At 65.2% G+C, this 18,100-nt stretch overlaps 5 protein-coding genes across 5 annotated transcripts in view; 2 read left to right on the forward strand and 3 right to left on the reverse strand.

Annotated features, from left to right (window-relative positions):
- EMIHUDRAFT_426269 (putative Lipoyl synthase) overlaps positions 1 to 354 on the forward strand; it is a 3,621-nt gene extending 3,267 nt beyond the window's left edge. The window contains exon 11 of the mRNA XM_005793679.1: positions 25 to 354. Coding sequence (XP_005793736.1) covers positions 25 to 29 — 5 coding nt within the window. The 3' untranslated portion in view covers positions 30 to 354. The remainder of the gene's footprint in view (positions 1 to 24) is intronic.
- A 29-nt stretch (positions 355 to 383) lies between these two features.
- Positions 384 to 1,429, reverse strand: EMIHUDRAFT_199615 (hypothetical protein; the record flags this gene model as incomplete). Its single annotated transcript, XM_005793680.1, has 2 exons — positions 384 to 813; positions 897 to 1,429. The coding sequence occupies 2 exons, from the start codon at positions 1,427 to 1,429 to the stop codon at positions 384 to 386; spliced, it is 963 nt and encodes a 320-aa protein (XP_005793737.1).
- A 7,923-nt stretch (positions 1,430 to 9,352) lies between these two features.
- On the reverse strand, positions 9,353 to 11,109 carry EMIHUDRAFT_199619 (hypothetical protein; the record flags this gene model as incomplete). The annotated part of the gene is made up of 3 exons (XM_005793681.1): positions 9,353 to 9,427; positions 9,874 to 10,087; positions 10,361 to 11,109. The coding sequence occupies 3 exons, from the start codon at positions 11,107 to 11,109 to the stop codon at positions 9,353 to 9,355; spliced, it is 1,038 nt and encodes a 345-aa protein (XP_005793738.1).
- Positions 11,110 to 12,363: 1,254 nt separating this feature from the next.
- Positions 12,364 to 12,894, reverse strand: EMIHUDRAFT_199620 (hypothetical protein; the record flags this gene model as incomplete). The annotated part of the gene is made up of 3 exons (XM_005793682.1): positions 12,364 to 12,378; positions 12,447 to 12,677; positions 12,778 to 12,894. 3 exons carry the CDS (start codon positions 12,892 to 12,894, stop codon positions 12,364 to 12,366), a joined length of 363 nt encoding a protein of 120 aa, XP_005793739.1.
- Positions 12,895 to 14,269: 1,375 nt separating this feature from the next.
- On the forward strand, positions 14,270 to 17,752 carry EMIHUDRAFT_448747 (methylenetetrahydrofolate dehydrogenase/methylenetetrahydrofolate cyclohydrolase). The gene is made up of 9 exons (XM_005793683.1): positions 14,270 to 14,782; positions 14,859 to 14,932; positions 15,009 to 15,131; positions 15,394 to 15,439; positions 15,507 to 15,589; positions 15,938 to 15,991; positions 16,316 to 16,406; positions 16,481 to 17,658; positions 17,730 to 17,752. Exons 1-8 carry the CDS (start codon positions 14,335 to 14,337, stop codon positions 16,639 to 16,641), a joined length of 1,080 nt encoding a protein of 359 aa, XP_005793740.1. The 5' UTR covers positions 14,270 to 14,334; the 3' UTR covers positions 16,642 to 17,658; positions 17,730 to 17,752.
- Positions 17,753 to 18,100: the final 348 nt, after the last annotated feature.

Raw genomic sequence — 18,100 nt, forward strand, 5'->3', positions numbered from 1 at the left:
CATCGCCGCCGCCGCCCTAGAAAAGATGATGGACGAGGACGACGAGCGCGTCGCGGAGCAGCAGCAGCAGCAGCAGCAGCAGCAGCAGCTCGACGGTGAGGTCGAGGAGCGAGCGCTTGGCAGGCGGTCCTCAGACAACCTCGACAACCGCACCCCCGCAGCCGCAGCCGCAGAGGCGCGGGAGCAGCGCCCGCAGCCGCAGTGGAACCCGGAACTTCCGTAAAGGCACAGTGATTCATGCACGCGTGGGCGGCAATGCTCGCGCCGCGGAGGCAGTTGCGCTCCCGCGTCCCGGCGACGGGGACGCGCCGTGTCGCGTGTGCCAGCCACTTCTGTTAGAAATTTGCAAACATGAAATCGTCACCTCTCAGGTCCTCGACTCATCAGCGATATTTTGGGCTGTGAGCACTCTGTGGCGCTGGCGGCGCCGGCGGCGCGAGGACCAGCAAGTGCCTCTCCGCGCCGGCGTCGCTCACGGGGAAGTAGCCGCGCCGCGCGAGCCTCCGCTCGACGAGCGCATCGCCGCCCTCCCCCTCCGCCTCGCTCGCCTCCGCCTGCAGCGCGGGCGGCAGCCGGCGGCGGTGCGGGTTCGAGCCGGCGCCGAGGTGGCAGCGTCTCCCGTCCGGGCCGACGAAGAAGGTGACTGGCGGCAGGCGGCGGAGCGGCCGGAAGCCGAGCGTGGCCCAGCCGCCGCCCTCTCCCCAGTCGCGGTCGATGACGGTGACGATCTCATCCGGCTCCGCCTCGCGCGCAAAGGCGGAGAGCAACTTCGAGATGCCCCCGACCACCGTCTCGCCTCGCCTGCTGCAGTACCTGCGCAGCAGCGACGAGGCGGGTGAGCCGGGCGGTCCGCGCACACAAAGGGGCTGGGCGCCGGGCTCCATCTAGCCAGGCACCGGATGAGCTCGTGCGACGCGCGCGCGGTCGCGCCCGGCTCCCGCCGCATGTTCCAACGCGCCGAGAAGCTCGCGACGGCGACCAGCCGCTCGTCTCGCTTGCGGAAGAGGCCGTAGCGGTAGCGAGCCTTGGTCGAGCCCCACAGGTGGTTGCTCACGAGGAAGGCGTCGAGCGTGGCGGCGTCGATCCGCCTCGCCACCGTCTGGCGAGCCATCACACGCTCCGAGCGGCCGAGCTTTGCGAGGAGGCGCGAGCGGACGATGCGCGGGTGCTCGTCCCACTGGTCCTCCCACAGGTGGACGAGCGTCTGCCTTCGCGTCGCGAAGCTGTCCGAGAGCGCGATGGGCACTCGCGCGGGCAGCACCGCATCTGAGCTCCGCGGCGTCGGAACTAGGTGCAGCGCCACCGTCGAGTGCGCGCCGCGCACGAGCAGCAGCGGCCGCGATGAGCAAACGGAGCACGAGCGAGTGCGGAAGCCCTCGCCTTGGAGCCACGCGGCGACGGTCGACGCGAAGTCGCTCGGCCGTACCATCGCGGAAGAGTTTTAGCTTTTTTTTTATGTTACTCCCTTAATGTGGGTAAACGAAAGTAGCGTATACGCTACTATGAAAGAAGAAGCCGAAAAGACGCCGGAGTCAGTCCGCCCGAGCCAGCCAGCTGCCGGCTCGCACGGCAGCCTCTTCCTCTCGACCAGCCTCAACTTCCGTACAGTCAGCATTTTGTCGCTGCGTGCTCGTGGCCAGCTGTGGCGGCGGTCGAAGTTCGCCCAGGTTCGGTGACGAGCGCCAGACGATAGTAGTGTCTCTGTTCGCCCTGTGCATGTCAGGCCAGGCTGCAGCAGGGCACTACCATCGTGCTGCCCTGTTGCAGCCTGACTTTGCCCACTGTGCACAGTCGCCAGAGCACCACCACCGCCCGGCATCGTGTCACGGCGAGCTCCTTCTGCGCCCGCTCGCGAGGCTCTCGCGCTGGCACACTTTGGCCATCTGCTGCTCGCGTTCGGCGAGCTCATCTCCGCACTCCTGCCACGGTGCCGTCACCACACACCTTCTGGCCGGCCTGAGCCGCGCGGGGTCGCCAGCGGGGGCAACGCGTCGACCTCTCTCTCTGGTGCACCACGGGCCGCAACGGCCTGCTAGCAGCGTGCGCGAGGAGGCAGTGTGCCGGCACAGTCGAGCCGGAGCATCGGGTTCTTGATGCTTGTGGGGTCAAGTCTGACCTTATGCGGCCTAATATGCAATAATAATGCTATGCTCTCACCCAGTCTTTTGAGATATTATCCCTCAAAGTCGAATTTTCGTTTACTGGTGACCATAGTAGTGTCTGTCTTGTTTGCGAGATCTTCAAACGAATCCTTTAAAGTCTCGACAATCACTAAGCTGCTTATGTGGCACCGCAGAGGCTCCCTTGGGGATGCCTGAGGCCACCCCAACCACTCACTAGGCCGTACGTGGACGAATTGGCCGCTACTTTTTTCGTTTACCTACATTAAGGGAGTACGGAGAAGAGGCAAAAGGTGGGGACGTGTCTGTCCTCGACCCAGCCCTAGCTTGGGATGTCCGTTTTATTTATTTATTTATTTGGAGAAGAGGCATAGAGGCGTCGTGTTGGCAAACAAGACGCATACAGGCGCTGTGTATGGCGATCCGCCTCCACTCTTTGTTGCTCGCTCGCCCGGGCGGAGGGCATGGCCGCGGAGGAGGCGGGCGCGCGCTTGCCAGGCCTTCCGCAGACAGCCTCTCGGGCAGACTGAGGGTCGGCTTTGCGTGGCGTGGCCCGTGCGCTGCGCTGCGCAAAGCTGTGTGTGTTGAGGGAGCATTTGGTGCTTCCTTTGGGAGGTGCGCACCTCCTGCGACTGGTGGAGGGCCGTGCCGCCGCGCGCCAGCTCCGTGGACAGGGCGGGGAGACGGCGCCGCAGCGCCACAGCCTCCGCTGCAAGCCGGTGCAGCACTCTGCTGCTTGGTGGGCAGCCTCCTGGATCTGTGCGCGACATTCGCGAGGCTGCAGTGGCGCTGTACTGCCTGCCGCGGCGAGTGGCGCGCGGCACGCGCGGCGCCGCGCGTGGCCCGGACAGCGCCAGAGAGCGCGCTCGATGGGCCAGCCTGCGCGGGTACCCCAGCCTCCGACGGGGCGGTTCCGGGTCCCCCAGGCTCCGCGCGGGTTGGAGCGGTGACGGCCACGTCGGCGGCGGGGGCGGAGGCGGCGGAGGGGGGGGCGGATACGGCGGCGGCACCGGCGGTCGCATCGCTTGGTATGGGGCCCCGATGGCGGCCCCCTGACCCTGCGGCCACCCCAGCGGCGGGGGCGGAAGCGGTGGCGGGGGTGGCGGGTGCGGTGGCGGCACCGGCGGCCGCAGCGCCTGGTGTAAAGCCCCAGCAGCGGCCCCTTGACCCAACGGCCGCTCCACGGGAAAACAGAGAGGAAAAGAGAGGGTGCTGTAGAGAAAAAAGGAAAGGAAAACAGACGGGGTGCGAGAGGCAAACCTGCGAAAGCCCAACCAATTTCTGGGACTCTTGCTTGATTGACGAGGTGTGCTAGTCGCTATTCTCCGACGGTACCGACATGTCTGACGGGCAGTTCCGGCTCGAGTGAGAGCCGCGGTCGCGGTCGCGGCCAGCGCGTGGGGCCTTCCCCTTTCTCCTGGTGTACGAACTGTGTAGGACTGTGTCACAGGGTAGGTAGGTAGAAAGGTGAAGAACAGCCAGGCTCGGACTGGACACCAACGCGGTATGGGTGCAGGGTGGACGCTAGACAGATGATGACGACACGCACGAGCGACACACAGACACAAACAAGCTCACAAGACACACAGCCAGCGGGCTGCCACACACCCTGAGTTGGTGAACACATAACTCAAGGCCACATCCTCCCTGTCGCCCCCCCCCAGCACTCCAAGGTGCCAAGAGAACAAACAAGGGCACAACAAACAACAGACGACAGGAAGTAACGTGCTAGGCTAGAGCAGACCGCTCCGCCTCTAGCAATCTCGCCGGCCGGCGAGGCACGGACGAGACCGTGTGTGTGTCTAGTGAGGTGTCTATGGACGCCCTCCTCACAGGCTAGCGGCCTACTACTAGCCCTAACTCGCACTCATGGGAGATGTCAGTTCATTGTACGAGTGTATGCAAGCAGAGGCGCGTGTGCTGATTCTAGATCGCACGCCGTGGCATATGACTTGGGAGTCGTGCGACCGCAGTGCACCCGTCGTAAGGTCGACGGGCGCGCGTGTCAGCGAGAGAGTTGCGGGCGGAGCCATACCCGACTTTTAGAGGAAGAGCCCCGCGCGCCACGGTTGCCAGCCGTGCCTTCGCGGGAGCCGCCCCTCGAGCCGCGTCTCGTCGCCACTGTCCCTGAGTGCGTCCCGCCTTGGCGGCACACACTCGACGAGGACAGTCCGGCCGACGAGATCGTGTCGCGCGCCGGCGACGGTTGCGGCGTCGTGGTTTCGTTCGAGTACGAAGCGAAGATGGCACTACCACCGCCCTTCATCGCAGACCGGGCAAGGAGGGGCCTGCTCCCGTTCCGCGAGGAACAGGAGGTCTCCCCCCCTCCCCCGGGGCCTGTACAGGGCACAGATGGAGAAGAATTCTTAAGATACAAGCCATGGAGAAGAAATACTCGAGGACATATATGTGCGTCATCGCGCTGTGCGCGGGTCGTTTTGAGGTGCGAGCCCTGGAGGCCCTGGGTTCACACCGAGCGAGGAGCTGCTGAAGCAGCGGACAGCGCGTTCGCGAGCAGTGAGGCTCGTGAGTAAAATGCCCGCGAAAGAGAATGCGGCCGAGCAGCAACAACAGAGCCAGCTCGCAGCGATGCGGAGCGAGCTCGGCGAGATGCGGCGATTTGTCCGCTCGCTCCTCGCGCTGGAGCTGGCCAAGCGGACCCTCGCCGTCGTGCGCGTGCAGGCGGGGTGGAGAGCAGCCCGCGACCGGCGCGGCGTTGTGGCGAGGGCCTTTCGCGCGCGTCGCCGCCTGCGTGTCCTCGTGTCGACGTGGCTACTCCACGTGAGCGTGCCTGCGCCGGCAGGCAGCGCGGCGTTGAGGGCGAGGCTGCACGCGCTCGGCAGGGGCTTCCTCGTGCGTCGCAGGCTGCGTCGCTACCTCGCGCAGCACCGGGCCGCGCGCCGCCTCCAGGCCACCACTCGTGGGGGCCGAGCGCGGCGCGCGTGGCGACTCGCGCTCGTGCAGGCGCGCGCTCGCTCGCCACTCGCTCCCCCGTCTCTGTGCCCTCACCGCCCTCTCACCGTCCCCCTCCCTGGCCACGCGCGCAGCACCGCCGCGCGCTGCGCCTCGAGGCGGAACTGGCGGCCGAGCGGCGAGCGCGGCGCGTGCACGAGGCGGTGCTTCGCACCCTCTTCCTCCGGCTGGAGCGGCTCGAGCACTCGGACGCTGCTGCAGCGCCGCCAGCGACCCCGCCGCCCGCCGCGCCGGTGCTGGCGAGCCCGGCAAGCACGCCCTCGATGGTGTGAGGGTTTTTCTTTCTTCGCGCGGTGTGTTTTTCTTTCTTCTCTTCGCCCTTCATCCGAGAGATGGGCGACGCACGAACACAGAGGCACAGCAGGGCGTAATACCAAGATTTGTTAGCGTCAGGCAACCGTGGCGCGTGGGGAGCCAAACGACGCGCACCAAAGGCCAAACAAACACTCGGTATTGCTAAAAATCTCTCTCTCTCTCAAAGGCCCAGCCCTGTAGCAGGCGCTCGGCACGCTGTCCGGAGGCGCTGTGGCTCACAGGGCGAGTGCCTGTGGCTCGCGAAAAAAGTCGAGAATCAGGGTTTACAAATCCGGTTTCACATTCCTGCACCCCACCCTAAGATACAGCCCACCGCTCTTTATACTCGTTTATTCACGAGGCGACCCCAGGGAGGTTCCCTAGTGGCGTGCTGTGAATTCTTCTCAATAACAAGGCTGTGAACAAAACAGCGAAGAAGACGCCTGGATACAGCCTGAGATAGAGCCAAACGACAAAGGCCCCAGCCAGCCCGAGGCCAAGCCGAGTGAAATTGCAGCGAGCTTGAATGCTCTGGCTTCTCATTTCTCCACAGTCCTCAACGCAAGCCGCGGATGAGGCTGCCTCGAGCGTGCCGTCGCCACAGCCGGCCTCGCCAGCCACAGACGAGCCTCCGGCCTCGCCAGCCACAGCTGAGGTGTCAAATCTGCCGTCCTTTGCCGCCATGCGCTCGCTCCTCGACAGCGCCACCAGCTGCTCGCTGGAAGCGTGCCGGGGCCAGCCCTCCGCCTGCCCGACCCTCACCCGAGGGCTCGCTTCGACCCGTCCGGCCAACGCAACGTTCACCCACCAGTTGACCATCGAGAATAAAGCGCACGGCGACGCCCTCCTCGCCTGGGTTTCCCCCAATGGTAGCGAGGCGTCCCTCCTCCGGCTCGGTGCTGGCGAGCGGCGGACGGTGAAGAGCTACACGGGCGACGTGTGGAGGGCGCGCGCTCTCGCCGGCGGAGCGCTGCTGATGGAGGCGCAGACCGGGCCAGTCTCGGTGCGGGACTGTGGCTGCCTGGACCGGCCACTCGTGGTCTGCCCGCCTCGCGAGCGCAAGCCGCGCAACGCCTCCGACGGGGGCGGGCCGAAGGAGCCCGCCGGCTTCGTCAACCGGGCGGCGGTGCCCCTGCACGTCTGGGTCGCTGGCAGGAGCTGCGAGGTGCTGCTCACCGAGAGCTCGCCGATTGCGGCCGGCGGCTACCGGCTCTTCAACGCGTGGCGCGGCCAGACCTTCCGCGCCCGCGACGCCTCGACCGGCCGCCTCGTCGCAGAGCACCTCGTCGGCTCGCTCCTCGTGCCGGCCTGCCTCGTGGCGCCGCAGATGGCGGAGGCGGAGGCGGATCCAGAGGCGCGGCTCGGGGACGAGGCGCGGCATGCGCTGCGCCGCCTCGCTGCGACGCTGCTGGCCGAGCGGCGCGTGCGCGACGCGCAGCTCGCCGCCGCCAGCGCTAGGATCAGCGAGCTGGAGCAGCGCCTGGCCCGCCTCGAGCCGCTGCTCGGGGCGAGCGACGGGGGCGGGGGCGGTGAGGCCGAGCAGAGCCTCGAGCCTGCCACCGAGTCGACTCAGCAACCCGCTGCGGCTGACGCGGAGGCGCACGACGAACTTTGAGAGAACGCTCTTATTGATGACACCTCTGTCCTTCGACTGGTGCCCCGGTTGTGTTCACTTCTCAGGGCACGCGCACTTCACCACTCATATACTAGCTCGTTGCGAGAGGGTTCACCCACACGAACAGGGACTATTCGTGTCGTATGTCGATGCACGATGGACGATGCAGCCTGCACGAGAAAGAAACCCGCGTGCTTTCTTTTGGAGCTAGTTCTAAATTCTAATTCACTCCGACACGCTAACCGGCACCAAGAGCGGCCGCACATTGCTCGGTACCCCCCCTGCACATCTAAAGCCATCCCTGCTGCTGGGGGGGGGGGTCTGACCCCCCCAGCAGCAGAGCGCACGGACCCAAGTACTCTCCCGCCCTTCGCCGCCGTCCCCCCTCCACCTCGGCTCGTGTTTGAGCGTACGCTCGAGGCGGTTGTGTTCGTAGGAGGGCCCGCCGGTGAGACCACTGATTTTGGTGTCGACCATAAATTCTCGCCACTGGAACACATGCTACTTACAGCTGCTGTCTGTACAGAGATGCCAGCACCCCCCACAGGCAGAGCGCTCCTGCTTGGGGGGGGGGTCCGGACCCCCCCAGCAGCAGAGCGCTGCTGCTGGGGGGGGGGTCCCGACCCCCCCAGCAGCAGAGCGCTGCTGCTGGGGGGGGGGGTCGGCCATGGCTTTAGATGTGCAGGGGGGGTACCGAGCAGTGTGCGGCCGCTCCGAACTCTTGATTCGTAGATCGGCGTCTCACGGCCAGCTCACGACTATCTAGATAGTTGCAAAAAGTCTCACGTGGAAAAAGCACCAAAAACTACCATCAGTAACCAGCCTCCGGCGGGCCCCCCCGCTACCATCCAAACCCGAGTACCCGTCATAGATAGAGGCTCAAGTGTGACATAAGTCCGCACACACATAAGCGTATCATACGACATACACACATAGACATACACAAAGCAACTCTCACGACACACGGGCACCGGGTGGAGCGGCGGCGGCGGCGGCAGCAGCACGCGCGGGCGGACGGATTCGGACGGGGCGGAGCAGCGACCGCCTGGGCGGCCGCTGCTCTGTCTGCCAGAGCGCGCCGTCTGCGCAGCTGGCAGCTCGAGCGCAGTCAGGTGCACAGGGAAGCGTGGCGGCGCGGGGAAACGCGGCGGCAGTGGCGGCGGCGGCGGCGGCAGCGGCACGCGCGGGCGGACGGATTCGGACGGGGCGGAGCAGCGACCGCCTGGGCGGCCGCTGCTCTGTCTGCCAAAGCGCGCTGTCTGCGCAGCTCGAGCGCCGTCAGGTGCAGGGAAGCGTGGCGGCGCGGGGACGCGCGGCGGCGGTGGCGAGCAGGCGAGCGGCCCGCGCGCGGCGAGGCGGACAGGTGATCGGCAGGCGGGTGATGGGCCGCAGAGTGACCGCGCCCAGCGATCGGAGCGAGCCGATCGTCGCTCGGCCGCTGCTGACCTCGAAGGCGTGCGGAGCGCGACTGTCGGTGTCGGGGGGCGGCCGTCATGTGGCGAGGAGGAAGGACGACAAGTGCGCGTCGTACGGGTCGCTCTTCATCGGCCAGTCGAGCAGCACTCAAGTCGAGACCGAGCATGGGCGACGAAAGCCGGTGGGGGCCGGTGAGGCCGGCGAGATTCGTTGCGAGATACGTACGGTTCGCGCCCAAACAAGTTTGGACGCTCTGGGGACGCGCCGAAAAACCAGTCCGATGGAAAGGGGGCTACTGGGGCGGCAAATTCACACCTCGCGGGACTACTTATGTTTTCGTAAACGTAGTTGTGGCCCCCCGCTACGTCGCACGAGTGCAACTGGGTAGCGGGGGGCTAAAAACGATGTCACGGCCAGCTCGGCACTATCTACTCAAAAAAGTGACGTAGAGCAGCCACTTTTTAAGCGTTCCGTGCACACACAAGGTCCGCCTGCGTGCACCGCCAGCTTCTCAGGGCCATCGCGCGAAAAACGACGGAGGAGATGCATCCTAGCTGTCGCCACCGAAGGCGACTCGACGTCGCTGAGATCGGAGATCAAGCTCTGACAGGTCACACGTCGCAACATTCGAATTTCGAATGCAAGTCAAATCTGTCTAGACCGGACACGGATAGAAGTGTGACAGCTCGCACCGTCGGCTAGGCGGTCGGTGCGTCGCGTAGAGGGTAGACGTGGTACTTGCGCGCATCGCCCTTCTTTCCGGGGAGCGCAAGTCGTAGATGATCGAGAAGTGGCGGGTAAGCAGATATCAGACGCGCGGGTAGCAACCCCGCGCCAAGCGTATCTGCGGTGTCTCTCCCGACGTGTAGGTCAACATATTAACAGCCTCCAGGAGAGGCAAGAGCCTGGCGCGATGAGGTGCACCTCCCTTGCGTCAAATATCGCAGCGGACGACAAAGGTGGTGCCGTCAGACACAAAGGTGGCGACCATAAGCGAGTCGCCCAGCGCCTGCTCTCGGCGGGGCGGCGTATGGGCGCCAGGAGAGGTGCTGGGCGCGGCGAGGGGTGCAGAGGCCGGGGCCAGACATCTCGGCTACGTATGTCGGCTTGCATCGCGGCTATATCTCGGCTAAATCTCACCAGGTTGGAGGCCGGGTCGTGCGGTGCTGCCTCGCAAGTAGGGCTGCCGGAGGACGAGGGAGGGACCGGCGGCGGCGGCGGCAGCGGCGAGGGCGAGGGGGGCGGCGGCAGCGGCGAGGGCGAGGGAGGCGGCGGCAGCGGCGAGGGCGAGGGGGGCGGCGACGGCGGCGACGGCGGATCAACTGGCGGCAGAGAAGGTGGGAAGGGCGGCGACGGCGGCGGCGACGGCGGCGGCGCATAGTCCGCAAGGACAAGGCTCCCCGTGATGGAGTAATGAGAGTCTTCGAATTCATTCGAGCCGTCGTAGATGCAGACTTTGTATGCGGATGACAGTCTGTTGAAATCCGGCGGCAGATCGAAGTGCACTTGAACCGTGCCATTGGCCACCACAGCCCTGGTGCCTTCAACAAGCGGTCTGACTCCAACATTGATAGCGACGTCCCCTGCGCCCGTGCAGACCTTCGCCGTGTCGTCATTGATGAAGGCGATTTTGTCGGGGACGTAAAGGAACATGACAATGTTGCCCTCGCTGAAGCCGTCGCCGGTGACGGCGAGAGAAGTGTCCACGCCCAAGGGGACGAAGCCGTACTGTTTGAAGCCAGCGATTTTATTAAGCAGCTCCAGTGGCTCGCCGAATGCCACCTCGGGCGGCGGCGGCGGCGGCGGCGCGGGCGGCGGCGGTGTGGGCGGCGGCGGCGAAGGCGGCGTAGGCGGCGGCGGCGGCGGCGGCGGCGTGGGCGGCGGCGGTGTGGGCGGCGGTGGAGATGGTGGCGGCGGAGATGGCGGGCTCGGCGGGGCCAACGGAGAGAGCCTTGTGCAGAGGTCGTTCTTCTCAAACTTGGCGATGATGTCTTGGATGGTGCTGCCAAAGATGCTGTTTCCCGACGTTGCAATGGCCTCCAGCGTTTCGTTGCTCACCCCTCCGAAGCCAACTGCGAAAAGGGTGAGGTCTGGGTCTTGCGCCTTGATCAGCTCCGCCTGCCGTATCGCCTCGGACTTTTGATAAGGTCCGGTGTCGCTTCCGCAAAGATTCCCGGCTTTATAATCGCCGAGCGGGCTGTTGTTAAAGTCCCAGTTCTCGTAACAGGAGTCGTCGTTTGCGACACAACCTGGGTTGCGGCTGCAGGTCTGCTCTCCATCGGTCAGGAGTAGCATGACCTTCGTGACACTTGAACGGCCAGTATCGAGCAGCTGCTCTCCCATGAGGAGCCCGTTGGAGATGAAGGTCCATCCCTCGTCGCCGGTTCTGTAAACCTCAATGGCATCTGCGAGGGCGCCAGCGTTGAAGGTGAGGTCACTGAGCTTGGTCGTGTCGGAGGCAAACTGTACCAGCCCCACGTTAGCGACTGTCTCGGCGACATCCAAGGAGTCCACAACTTTCTGCGCAAACGTCGCCACGTCGCCCCGGCTGTTTTTTATGCTGCCGCTGGCATCCAGAATGATCACCAGATCGCCGACCAAGCGGCACTGGGCAGTCACCGCTGGGAGCAATGCCAGAGAGGAGGCAAGCAGCAGCAGAGTTGAGGCGTAAGTGCGGTGACAGGGAACCATCTGTTAGGGGCAGGGCGTGTCATTTGTGGTGAACACCTTCGTGAGCGTGGGAGAGAGAGTGCCGCTGGATCGAGCGACCGCGGGCAAGGGCAGGCAAGGCGGCATCGACGTGGTGGGAGCGGCTTGCGAGGGTAGGCGGGGAAGCTGCGGCGCGTGCGAACGATACTGAGCGCGCGGAGCGAGAGGCATGGGTAGGCGCACGGTTCGGCGGCTACAATGTGAGAAAGGATGACACCACGCTCGCTCGTGGTCCTTTACGATTTCAAGTATCTTGAGCACTTGAGCACTGGATAGGGCCGATTCCGCGTGGTACGGGACCCCTCGATCGTCTCGCCCTCCCTCACTGGTATGTTCATTGGGGGGGGTCATAACAAACACGGTACAGGATCGAGGTGCACGCTGCCGAAGCAGTGTCGTCCCCCCTCTCCCCGACGGCGATGGCGGTGTGACCGATCGAGCTACAAGAGGAGCTTGGTCAGCAGGATCCGGGATAGTCTGATGCACTACCTCACTGGGCCTGAGACCATCAGCCAGCATCCCGTCACCGTCTCGGGTTTGTGTGGGATCGAACCACTCCGGGATGGGCAAGCCCATCGTTCATTGTGCCTTTTCCCACCTGCGCGCGAGGTGGCGTGGTCATGTGTGCCATATCAACCGTGTGGCGGGCAGGGGAGTGAGGGGGAGAGAGGGGAGGGGGGCGGGCGTGGCAGGGGCTCAGCCAGCGCAGAGGTCAACAGAAGAGCAGTAGACATAGCAACTTCTAGACGTACTACACACACAAAGAACATAGCCCACTCACACGTGGCATGAAGTCACTTCAGGCGGCTCCACCCTTCGAGATGTAGTACACACACACAAGGAACACGGCCCGTACAGCGCCAGTTCGAGTCAGCGACCCATCCCCCCGGGCCCCCCCACAGGGCCCTCCGTGCGCTTCCGGCCCGCCTCCCTCCGGCTGCGCGATTTTTGGTGCTTGCTCTTCGAGGTTCGCTTCCCCCCCCCTGCCGGACCCCCCCGTCCCCCATCTCCCCAAACACGCCTCCCGCCTCCCCACCCTCCACCCCCACCGCCTCCTCCTCAATCGGGTCCCTCCCCCGCTTCCTCCCCCGCTCCCCCGCGACGCCCCCCCCTTCCCGCCCCCCGCCGCCCCCTCCGCCGCCTCCCCCCCCCCCGTCCCGCGCCCCGAGCCCGGGCGCCTCCTCCCCGCACCCTGCGCACAGCACCCCCCCGTTCGCGGAGAGCACCCCGTCTTCTTCATGCAGCCCCGGGCTGTCCCGTCCATAAGCGTGCCGGAGGTAGAAGGTCGACAGCACCCCCATGCGGGCCGCCGTCTCCACCGAGTCGGCCCTGGGCCCCCGAGGACCCCTTGGCTTGCCCTTGTCGGAGCGCGGCTTCTTCTTGCTGGTGGCCTCGAGCTGCGCCGCGTCGGCTAGGATCCCCTTCCTCAGCAGATCGCCGTGACAGGACTCAATCCTACCCGCGCATAGGAGCACAAGATCCGTGCCGTCTCGAACCTTCTGTGCCAGTTCGCGAAGCGCCGCCGACCGCGTCCTCCAGAGTCGATCGGCCTTGTCGTCCAGGTCGACGCGACGGGCGGGGGCAGGTCAGAAGTCAGGTTTGCCAACTTCAGTTTTCGTTCTCGAATTGTCCCGGGCTGCCGTCGGCAACGGAGACGGGGTTGACGTCGATGAAGCTCGACGCAGACTTGACGGTGGGGAAGCCATACTGGATGGCGGCCACTCGGGCGACGCTCGCGAGGTAGACGAGCGCCGCAGCGGGCCGCATCAGCGAGAGAGAGAGAGAGAGCGACTCAAGGAGAGCTTGTCAGCGTAACACAAAAAGAAGGGAATATCGACAACACCTCAAGGGACGAACACGATCCTGCAAAAGGGAGCGCGAATGCACTAAGGTGGCTACGCCTCATCCTGCAAAAGGGAGCGTAGAGGGGTGAGTCCTGCAGAGGAGGTGTGAAGACGCGAAGCGTGGGTTATGAACAGACGAGAAGGCCAGTGCGCGCTATGAACAGAGTGAGTGTGCTGGGCGCTGGGAGTGAGAGGATGAGAACGTCGAACACGATCGAGAAACCGCTCAACCCTCCGTCCCTCCCCCCCCACCTCTATTTTCTTCTCAACGGTGTGTGTGCCAGTCTTCCGCGCCAGTCCGCGCCCTTGAACACGATCGAGAAACCGCTCAACCCTCCGTCCCTCCCCCCCACCTCTATTTTCTTCTCAACGGTGTGTGTGCCAGTCTTCCGCGCCAGTCCGCGCCCTTGAACGCGATCGAGAAACCGCTCAACCCTCCGTCCCTCCCCCCCCACCTCTATTTTCTTCTCAACGGTGTGTGTGCCAGTCCGCGCCAGTCCGCGCCCTTGAACGCGATCGAGAAACCGCTCAACCCTCCGTCCCTCCCCCCCCCACCTCTATTTTCTTCTCAACGGTGTGTGTGCCAGTCCGCGCCAGTCCGCGCCCTTGTCGTGCCAGCGTGCTGAAAGAAAGAAAGAAAACATAAATAAATAAATAAAACGGACATCCCAAGCTAAGAAAGAAAACATAAATAAATAAATACAACGTACACGCCAAACGAGGGGTGGGAGAAGGACAGGGTCCCCACCTGCACGAGCAGGATCTTGTAAGGACGATCAGGGACACAGGGGAACGGGAGCGGGGAGCGCATCGCGACACGGAGGGGGGCTGGGCAGGGTTCACCCTCACGACAGGGTCCTAAGAAAGAAAACATAAATAAATAAATAAAACGCAAGGGTGGCCGGCGCGTGCCAGCCGCTGGCCCGTCCAGCGTGGCGGGGCCGGCTCGCCCATCCTTGCCCGCGCGCTTGCCGACGCGAGAAGATCGCGCGAGAGGGCAAAATGTGGGCAAAATGGCCTGTTTGCCAACCCTTCACGGCGACTTCACGGCCGAACGAGTCGGATCGACGTCTCGCCGCCTGCACCAGCGTGTGCGCCTCGCAATTCTATACAGAATCGACACTTGGTACGTCTTCTGAATCGCTCGTGGAGAGGAGCTACGGCCATTCTCCACTTGTTCGACGAGTTCGACGACGTCGTACATCAGTCCGCGCCCTTGTCGTGCCAGCGTGCTGAAAGAAAGAAAGAAAACAGGTTAGCTTCTGATACTTAGAATTCTTCTCAACGACAACACAGCGTGTGTCTGAGAAGTGGCACCCTGCCCGCCTCCTCAGCGCTGTCACAGGCCTCCGCCGGCCCATTCATGAAGCTATCGGCCGTGCGGAGGCTCGCGCTTGCCGGATCGCTCAGCGCCAGCGTCGCGCTCGGACTGCAGCTGCAGCACGGCCGCGACGCGCGGCCGTTCGGAGCTAGCGTCGCCTTTGCGCAGCCACGGGCTGCTGGCGTGGCCATGCTGGCCTCGCCCGCCGAAGGTCGGGCGCGGCTGATCGACGGCAAGGCCATCGCGGCCGCCGTGCGGCGCGACATCAAGGCGAGCTCCGACGAGCTCAAGGCGGCGCATGGCACGACGCCGGGCCTCGCCGTCGTGCTGGTGGGCAACCGGACCGACTCGGCGACGTACGTGCGGATGAAGAAGAAGGCGGCGGCGGAAGTCGGCTTCTACTCCGTGGACCGCAACTTTGACGAGACCGTCACGCAGGAGCAGCTCCTCGCCACCGTCGAAGAGCTCAACGCGGACCCGCGCATCCACGGCGCGCGCTCGCCTCGGGAGCGGGCGATACGACACTATGTTGTGAGGGGGGGAAGAGTGGCGGACCCGTCCCTCAGGCATCCTCGTGCAGCTCCCTCTGCCGAGGCACATCGACGAAGCCGCCGTCCTCGAGTCCATCGCCGTCGCCAAGGCCGCAGACGGCGCCCCCGCATACGACGACATCACATCACACACGTTTGAATGATATTATATTATATATTATATAGGACGTGGACGGATTCTCCGCGGAAAACATCGGCCGGATGTGCCTCCGGGGCGGGGAGCCGCCCCTCGCGCTGCCGTGCACGCCCGCCGGCTGCGTCGAGCTGCTGCAGCGGTCCGAGATCCAGGTCGCCACACACACACACACACACACTCACTCCCACACGGCTCACCCACGCGCACCGGGCCTCGCACCTCTGAGTGCCGTGGGGCTCCTGTCGTCTAGTCGCGAGGGGCTAGCCTGGCCCTTGCCCCACCACCTCGAGTGTGTGGAGAAACGCACCTCACCTCACCGTACCTCCACGCTGCCGCGCGAGGAAGCGGGTGTGTGGCGCTCCTCGGGACACGTCCACGACACGTCCACGACACGTCCACCACACGTGGCCGCAGGTGGCCGGCAAGGAGGTTGTCGTGCTTGGGCGGTCCAACATCGTCGGCGAGCGCGCGCACACAGCTGCGTCGCGTCGGCGGGCGCAGCGTGACCTGTGTCCTCGCCCCCGTAGGCATGCCTGTCGCCCACCTGCTCCAGTCGATGGACGCCACCGTCACCGTCTGCCACTCGCGCACCGCAGACCTGCCTGCGCAGGCGGCGAGGCCCCCCGACCGCAAAGCCTCGGCCCTCCCCGACCTCCCGACCCGAAGCTGCACTCATGCTATAGCCCTGCACTGCCTCGATGCGTGGCGCGCGCACTGTGCAAGTCCCCGCGCCTCACCCGCCACTCGCCCTCCCGCAGGTGCCTGGGCCCACTCTCGGCCCTCCCGACCCGAAGCCTCGGCCCGACCCGAAGCCTCGGCCCAGAGAGACCGCAATACTTGGGCCCTCCTGATGACCGCAAAGCCTCGCCCCTCCCGACCCGAAGCCTCGCCCCTCCCGACCCGAAGCCCCGCACCCGGAGAGGCCGCAAAGCCTGGCCGCGGCCTTGTTTCGGCGCAGGTGCGGCGCGCAGACATCGTCGTCGCCGCCATCGGACGCGCTGAGCTCGTCAAGGCAGTCACATCTCTCCCCAGATCTCCCCTTATCTCCCCATATCTCCCCATATCTCCCCATATCTCGGCGCTGAGCTCGTCAAGGCAGTCAGTCAGTCAGACAGTCAGTCAGCCAGTCTTACACACACGCCCCCAGCACGGACGACGGGGCACACGCACTCGCGGAACACATGCACATGTACATGTTGTTGCGGTGGCGGTCTGTGCGATCTCGGGAGAGGGTCCGGCAGTCACATGAATGGTCGCCTTGGCGACTCCTCCTCCTCCTCCTCCTCCTCGTCATTGTTGTTTCTCATGTCGACGACGCTGCCCCTCCGTGTCGAAGGCCGACTGGATCAAGCCCGGCGCGGTCGTGATCGACGTCGGCGTCAACTCGAAGCCCGCGCCCGAGGATAAGCGTGGATACAAGCTCTGCGGTGACGTCGACGCGGGCGAGGCCCCGCTTGCCCGCGACGCGTCCCCGACACGTCCACGGCACGTCGTCCCCTAGGCGACGTCGACTTTGACCAGGTTTCCCTCGTCGCGGGCGCCATCACCCCCGTGCCGGGCGGCGTCGGCCCGATGACGATAGCGATGCTGCTCAAAAACACGCTCAACCTCACGCGCCACTCGCTCGGGCTGCCGCGCATCCCGCTCCGCAGGCAGCAGTGAGGCTGCCTCCGCCCGGGCACGCGAGGTCCGCGACGCGCCGCTGGCCGCTGGGGCCGCCCGAGCGTGCGAGGACGAGGCGTCGCGTTTATTTTTGCATGCGGCCGCGCGCCGGCTCTCTGCCGCGTTGCGGCTCGTTGTCGCATGGGTCGGTGGTCCCGGGTGTTTGAAGATTGAACGCATTTTTATCTATACGCGTGTATACCGACTCGTATGTGCGTAGTGGTGCCGTTCGGTTGGGGCGCCAGGGGCGCCACTCCGGTGTCGCTGCAGTCCACTTGCTCCCACACAAGATCAAGAACGAAGAAGCGCAGAGGCGCAGAGAGCTCACCCCTCCTCGTCGGAGGAGGAGCCGTACGCCAGCCCGAGCAGCGAGGCGCCCGCACTGGCGCCGCCACTGGCGGAGGCCGCTCCTGCCGATGCCGCCGCCGGCGCAGCAGCCGCGGCTGCGGGCGCGGGAGCCGCCGCCGCCGCAGGCTTGTCCGCCTCCGCCGCCCGCGGCCGCACGACGCGAAGCGCGGCGGGCAGCGAGGCACCCGGCCGCTTTGGCGGAGGGCGGGGCGGGGGCGGCGCGGCAGAGGCAACCGAGACGGGCGCCACCTGCGTGGTGCGTCGCTCCCGCGCGAGCTTGTAGAACTCTGCACTCTCCTGGTTCATCCGCTCCGCCTCCCTCCGCTGCGCGTTGAGGCGGTCGACTCGCTCCTCCTCGAAGGCGGCGTCGTCCTCGTCGAGCCGCCAGTGGTCCATCTGGTTCTTGAACTGGTGCGCCGCCTCCCACTCCTCCTGCTTCGCGTCGCGCTGCTCCTTGAGCCGGTCGTACAGCGTGCGGTTGTCGTCTGGGTCAAAGTTGGTGCTGACTGCGTCCGACTTGGCCTCCTCGCCGCCACCGCCCTCCTCCGCCGCCGGCTCCGGCCCGTCCTTCACGTCCGCACCCGCCTTGAACTGCTCCTCCGTGTAACGGCCGCCGCTGGCGAAGCGCTTCCCGATTTGGTCGGCCTGCTGCCGCACGCTCGAGAAGACCTGAGGCCGCGCGCCGGTGTGAGGGCGGCGCCGCGCGTCCGCGCAGGGCAGAGAGATTGGCCGGCGGCGACCTCTGCCGTGGAGCGGAGCTCGCCCTCGTCCTTCCGTTCGGCGTGGAATTGGGACATCGGATAAGGGGTGGAATTGTGACTCCACCGAGTGTCTGCTTGAGAAAGTGGTACTCCCTTAGTGTAGGTAAACCATAAAAGTAGGTTTGAATTCGTCCACGTAAGGCTTGGTGAGTGGTTGGGGTGGCCTCAGGCATCCCCAAGGGAGCCGCTGCGGTGCCACATAAGCAGCTTAGCGATTGTCGAGACTTTAAAGTATTCGTGTGAAGAAACGCAAACAGGACAGACGGAGACGCTACTATGGTCACCAGTAAACCATAATTCGACTTTGAGGGGATCATATCTCAAAAAGCCGGGAGACAGCATAGCCCTTA

This window comes from Emiliania huxleyi (genome assembly GCF_000372725.1).
Source record: "Emiliania huxleyi CCMP1516 unplaced genomic scaffold EMIHUscaffold_10, whole genome shotgun sequence".
NCBI classification, from domain to species: domain Eukaryota; phylum Haptophyta; order Isochrysidales; family Noelaerhabdaceae; genus Emiliania; species Emiliania huxleyi.

Coding starts and splice junctions, on each gene's coding strand:
- EMIHUDRAFT_448747 (XM_005793683.1), top strand. CDS start 14,335: ATGAAGCTATCGGCCGTGCGGAGGCTCGCGCTTGCCGGATCGCTCAGC. Junction 15,590..15,937: donor CCGCAGACCTGCCTGCGCAG/GCGGCGAGGCCC, acceptor GTTTCGGCGCAG/GTGCGGCGCGCAGACATCGT. Junction 15,992..16,315: donor GACGCGCTGAGCTCGTCAAG/GCAGTCACATCT, acceptor TCCGTGTCGAAG/GCCGACTGGATCAAGCCCGG.